This window comes from Haplochromis burtoni, unplaced genomic scaffold (genome assembly GCF_018398535.1).
Source record: "Haplochromis burtoni strain Fernald_Lab_line unplaced genomic scaffold, NCSU_Asbu1 Contig_395, whole genome shotgun sequence".
In the NCBI taxonomy this organism is placed as follows: Eukaryota; Metazoa; Chordata; class Actinopteri; order Cichliformes; family Cichlidae; genus Haplochromis; species Haplochromis burtoni.
Window position 1 is genome coordinate 77814 of NW_024582756.1, and position 6000 is coordinate 83813.

At 37.9% G+C, this 6000-nt stretch overlaps 1 protein-coding gene across 1 annotated transcript in view; it reads left to right on the plus strand.

Annotated features, from left to right (window-relative positions):
• The window catches only part of LOC102303513 (nuclear receptor subfamily 3 group C member 1), a gene marked incomplete at its 5' end in the record, with an annotated part of 65000 nt that overhangs the window by 43999 nt on the left and 15001 nt on the right, over positions 1–6000 (plus strand). Inside the window, 2 exon segments of the mRNA NM_001286292.1 lie at positions 11–37; positions 4133–4249. Of these exon segments, the coding sequence (NP_001273221.1) occupies positions 11–37; positions 4133–4249 (144 nt within the window).

Below are 6000 nucleotides of genomic sequence, written 5' to 3' on the forward strand. Positions count from 1 at the left end.
TATGGGGAAGGATGGAGAGCACGACAAAACACAGATGGTAAATAAATACACTTTTAATAATAATAATAGTAATAATGATAGTAATAATAATGATTATTATTTTGATGATGATGATGGAAATTTTAGCATTCATGATTTGCCAATGTCCCCTGTACTTTTTCAGCACTGATCAATCTGCCTAGAAACACGCATAGCCTGTTCCGCCAGCTATCTGTTAATGCATGCAAATGTACTGATTTGGTCATTTAAATCAGCATAAATTGCCTGTGAATGATTTTTGCACTCTTCATTTTCTGTCTAGAATGCCCCTCATCTTATCTTCCTCTACGATGATAGATCTAAACGCAATCACATGCTGTCTCCAGTTAGGTCTGTTTTTTCAGCACTTAACCCACATTACTTCCTGAGATCTGTCATGAGAAATGAAACCTCTGCCACCCCTGTAGTTACATTTTTCCTTCTGTTAATTATAAAGCGAATTATGAAATACTAAACATTTGGTGGTTTACCTTTACAGAATCAAAAAGTGGATTCCCTTCCACTGGTCACGTTTAAGCTCAGGACCTCCTGACTGTGACTTCACAGTGCCAACCACTAACCCTGTATGCCAGTATTGGTTACAAACTCAGCTACGGGCTTCACCATCCACTGCTGATGGGTCGTGCCAGACCCTTGTTAGCAGATTAGGGCAGGATAAGGGAGGGAGAATACCAGTGGGATTCAGTTGGCACTTTTGACACTACAGATGGCTGTTTACGCCATTGTTTGCAATGACTCTCTGTGATATCAGCGACGGCTGCAACATGCAGCTCCAATCTTGTCATCACACCACCAATTTTTATTGTGGAATATTATGATTATTACTGGGTTTCGTAGCGCGTTTATCATGATTTCTATGTGGACATCTGGATTAGTTTCGCCACCTGTAATATGCAATATAGCAGCGCTGATCCCTGCTTTTTGTGCTAATTTTCTCTGTGTATGTGCTGGCAGGCAGGGGAAAATGACTCTGTTTAAGCTTCAGTTCTTTTTCAGCTTCTGCCTGGATCACTGTAGCTTCTGTATGCATCCCTGTTTGTACAACCATATCTGTGAACATATTTTACTGTTTACCGATCATTTTCAGCCATGTTCATTCCTTGTTAATGCAAACCAAACCCTTCCTGCTGCTCATTCTTCACAGTATGAGCTGCCCACTGGTGGACCAGCAGGATGCTACTGTTGTAAAGAAGTTACTTGTAAATAGAGAGGGAATATCAGAGTTAGCAGAGCTTCATTAAGCCTAGTTAAGGCTCTGGATTTCAATCAGATTGAGATGATTTGGCATTAACTTAAAACAGGTCATTCATGCTTGAAAACCCTCCAGTGTGGCTGAATTAAAACAATTCCACAAAGAAGAGTGGGCCAAAATTCCTCCACAGTAATGTAAAAGGCTCAATGACAGTTAAACACTTGATTGGAGCTCTTGATGCCAACGGTGGCACAACCAGTTATTAAGTTTAGGGGGCAATTAGTTATTCACAAAGGGACAGGGAGGCTTAGATCATCATTTAAAAGCACCATTTTATACTTACTTACTTTATACTTACTTTGCTTGTCTTTATCTAATATTCAAATTTGTTTTATGACCTGAAACATGTGTCAAATATGCAAGAAAACAGCACTGGATAAGCTTTGCTGTATACAAAGGCACGTACTATTTTTTTTTATGTTGTCAATTGAATAATATGATTCTTTTTATATAGTGCTTCTCTTCATATTTATATAGTGTTCCTTTCCTTTTTAAGTGCCCACGAAATTTAAGTTGTCACACACTGTGCAGTATTGCTCTTCCATTTTATTACATGTCTCCAGCAGTATAATTAAATGCCCTTTAGGTCAAAAAGCATCAAAAGCATTACATTTTAAAGATCAGGGTAGATTAGGAGATCAGTGTTCATCCTCCACCCTAGGGGGAATACTGACACTGGTGACTTTGTATACAGTCAATGAGTTTTTCTGCAATCATGCAGAAGGTTTTCAGCGGGTCTATAAAAAAATAAATGAATGGTTTCTGGAGAGTTTGTTGTATCATCTATTATAATGAGTTTCAGTAACATGAAAAGACTATTTATTGAATCCTCTGCTTTTGCCACTCGTTATAATGTGTAGAACAGCCATTACACCATGATGAGTAATGCTATTATAACACGAGTGACTAATAAGTAGGCTTTTCACCGTTCCCCACCATAGTAAGCTACAATGTAGAAATTCAATTGCATAGAACGGACATATTCGATTGATAAGATTGGATGAACTTATCAAACAATTTTTCACAAGAACACCACAAATGATAGAGGAGGGATGTTTTTGTGTTGCAGAGCTGGAGCAGACTATAGTCTGACGCTTGGTGCTTTGCAGCACAAATCCAGTGAGTAAACACAAAGTCGAAAAAGTAGCCTGCATTCCTGATATATTTTTTAACTCTTCTAATTTGTGATTTGTGCATTTTATAGTGTGTCCTATGTATAAGCAGTCTTATTTCAGACAATGACACACAATTCCAACTGTGAGAAAAGCAGACTTCTATATAGAGCCAGTGGAAATGAAATATAGAAATGTGCTGACTTTCAGTTGACAGTGACTGGTAACTGAAGGAAGTGGTAAAAAAAATTGTGAATCCTTTGCTCTGGCAGATGTCAATTAGTTGCAACTTTTCTAAATAACTGCCCATGGTCTGTTTTTCAGAGTAAACACCACCAACACTTCATATAAAATTCTTGGTTGGGTTAGTTACTCATATGGGGAAAATCAAAGACACTTCTAGTTAATCATCCCATTTTGATTTCAAAGAAGTGTCACAGTGAAACTTTAAACTATGACCAATTCCACAGCATAGGTTATCTACTGAATAGTCATCACAAAAATAAAAAGCATATCTGTTGCTAGAAGGAAAGTGATTAATGTGATGCTTCCAGGTCCTGTCGTATAAGTGTTACATGCACTGGAACAAAAACGCTGTTGCATCAAGACTACATAACTGAGACATAAAATAGATCTTCAAGCATAGCCCATAAAATATTGAGCAACAGCCCAATGATTTAGTGAGGCCTTTCACAGCTAAAAAATACAGACCTGACAATTATATTGACAAAATGCTGCAGATTGTGATCTTGAAAGTGTTCAAGAGACAATGTTAATGTACGAAATGCCAAATTCATCCTCAGGCATGTTTGTCCTTCTGCTGTACACTTGCAATGAGGATCATTTTGGGGCAAATTTTAATCAGCAAAAAGAACGCTCAAGAAACAAAGTAACTTAGTGGTTTGACATGTCATCATCTCTCAGACTCATGCGTATCCGGATTGAAATATTATCTTTTATTTGAAAAAATACAAGATATTGTAATTAAAGTATTTTAACCAAAGATAACAAAGCTAAGAGAATTGGTGGCAACCAGGCCAAAATGTGCTTTATAGAAAAGTGCAGAGAATAAGGTTCGGTTGGATATCTCAGAGAATCTAAGTTGCACTGTCGTAAGACATACTGCCACAATATGGAAGCATTTAGTATGTCTTCAATGAATTTACAAACATTAAACAAGTAAGAAGTTTCAGTGCAACCAGGGACTAGCTGTGCACATCTGTAAAATATAGAATTATATATGCATTCATAATTCTTTAACAACAAACTATTGCTTGCAAATACACCCCCCCCCCCCCCCCCCCAAAAAAAAAAAAAAGTAGTTTAGGTGGTGATTGACTTCACATGACTTCCTCATTGTGGTCACAAATCAACTGTTCCTTCTTGTGTAACAAAGGATTATTAAGAAATCAAAAGTATCCATGCTCTATAATCAAATGTGGACCTGTTTTAGAATCTGGTGCATGCTCCATAATAGGAATGTTAATGATATGGACTGTGCGTTACTCTCAAAGACCAATGGCGTGGATTTTGCTGTCTAGTCTAAGTGCATAGTTGTGGAAGTAAAGCTGTTAACACCAAAGGGATCCCACAAGCCTGTTAGGCTTACTGTACAATCAACAGGTGATTAGTGTGGTCATAGATATTGCTCGTGCTAATCCTTCTCAAACATTCTTTGCTAGCTAATGTCTTCTTTTCCCCCTCCTTCTTCTCCTTCTTCTATTTACAGGCCAGCACAACTACCTGTGTGCAGGGAGAAATGACTGCATCATTGATAAGATCCGCAGGAAGAACTGTCCAGCCTGCCGCTTCCGAAAATGTCTTCAAGCTGGAATGAACTTGGAAGGTAAATGATCAGACCCATCTTTAAATGAGTCCAGCCAACGTTCAATGCTTTAATGAAAAACTGGGCATCTTTATCTTGTCTTATGTGCAATATTGTGAAGTAAAGTAAAGTACCTGTGCTGGTTATATTTCCAGCAGGCTTTGATTGGATCATTCACACAAAGGTGGATGTTGCAGTTCTTCTCTTAAAGTGTGAATTACTCTTTTCTTGGACTCTCATCTGTATGTGCAAGGGCTTGTTGCTGATTGGTGCTTCCACTTGGCTTATGTTCAGTCTATAATATTGACTGCTCTTCTTTCATCTTGGCTTCCACCATGACTAGACCAGCGCCACAGCCAAACTGCTGCAGTAATCCCTGCAGCTGCTTCAAAGTGCAGCCAATTTGTCATTCAGGGCAGCTGTGATTCAGTGTGAGCAGCTTTAGTTTAGGGGAGTGGTTCTTAAAGTTTTTCGGGAAGCCCCAACTTCAGAAGCTGAAAAAAGTTCATGTCCCACACAATTTGTAATCAATCATTAATAAAAACTGATCCAAATTGGTTCAGTTAATGAAATTAATTGTACCAGTAACCTAATTTTCCCTTCAAGTATTAATTTCACTTAGTGTCACACTTTCTCCTTGGATGTCCATGTTCTACTTGCAGTGGTTCATTTAAAGAAACTCTGGTCTAGGCAGTATAATTCTTGCAAGAGGTCTCTGGTCCAAATCCCAGATGATCTAGTGAATATGAGCCAAGTGGAAACACCAATCAGGATAAGGAGCTTGCACATATAACTCTGATTGCAAAAACAAACAATCACATTACTTAGTAAAAGGAACCCAGTGATACAGAGCTGTAACAACAGATAAGAAAGGCGCATTCTAGCAGTGTGGTCTCAGTGAAAGAGTGGTTGCCATGAAATCATTCATAAGGAATGGAAATCATAGAAAAAAACTGAGGTAAACTGAGGCCAAGTTACACAAGAACTGGACAGAAAATCTTTGACAATACGTCTTATCGACTGAATGATACTAATTTGAATAAAATTCTGGTTCAAATTATCATCAGTATGCATGGAGGAGGTCAGACGAGAGGTCCAACAGTGAGCATATACAGCCATCTGTAAAATGTAGTGGAGGATCTGTCATGGTTTGGGGCTGCATTTCAGCCAGTGTTGTCAAAATTGATTGAATTGTAAACACAGAGAAGTAGCGTCAGATTTTGATTAGCCATGCAATACATTTGGAAAGCATCTCATTAGCAACAGCTAAATTTTTTAGTGCAGCAACGATCCCAAGCACACTGCCAGTACAATAAAAGCGTATAAAAAACGAAAAACACAAACTGAAACACTCATGGATTGGTCTAAAGAGACCAGACCTCAACATTATTGAACCAGTGTGTGATCATCCTGGTAGAAAGGGGAAAAAAGCAGTCAGTATCCAAATAACTTCAGTCGAGTACTTTAATTACAAGAAAGCTGTGGTGAAAAGTAAAGGTGGTTAAACCATATATTGGCTCTATTTTTGCCTTAAATCCAGGGTTTCCAGTTAGGTTTGCACACATTTCAATAAATTGCTGCACTTATTTCCCTTTTTTTTTAGCAAGATATAAATAAATTTGAGTGGCTTGAAACTTTTGCACAGTAGTTTATTTCACTTTAAATTTGTTATCAATCAATCAATCAATCTTTATTTATAAAGCACTTTTCATACAAAAAAAAATGTAGCACAAAGTGCTTTACATGGTTAAAAGCAGCCCACCCCACCCTCC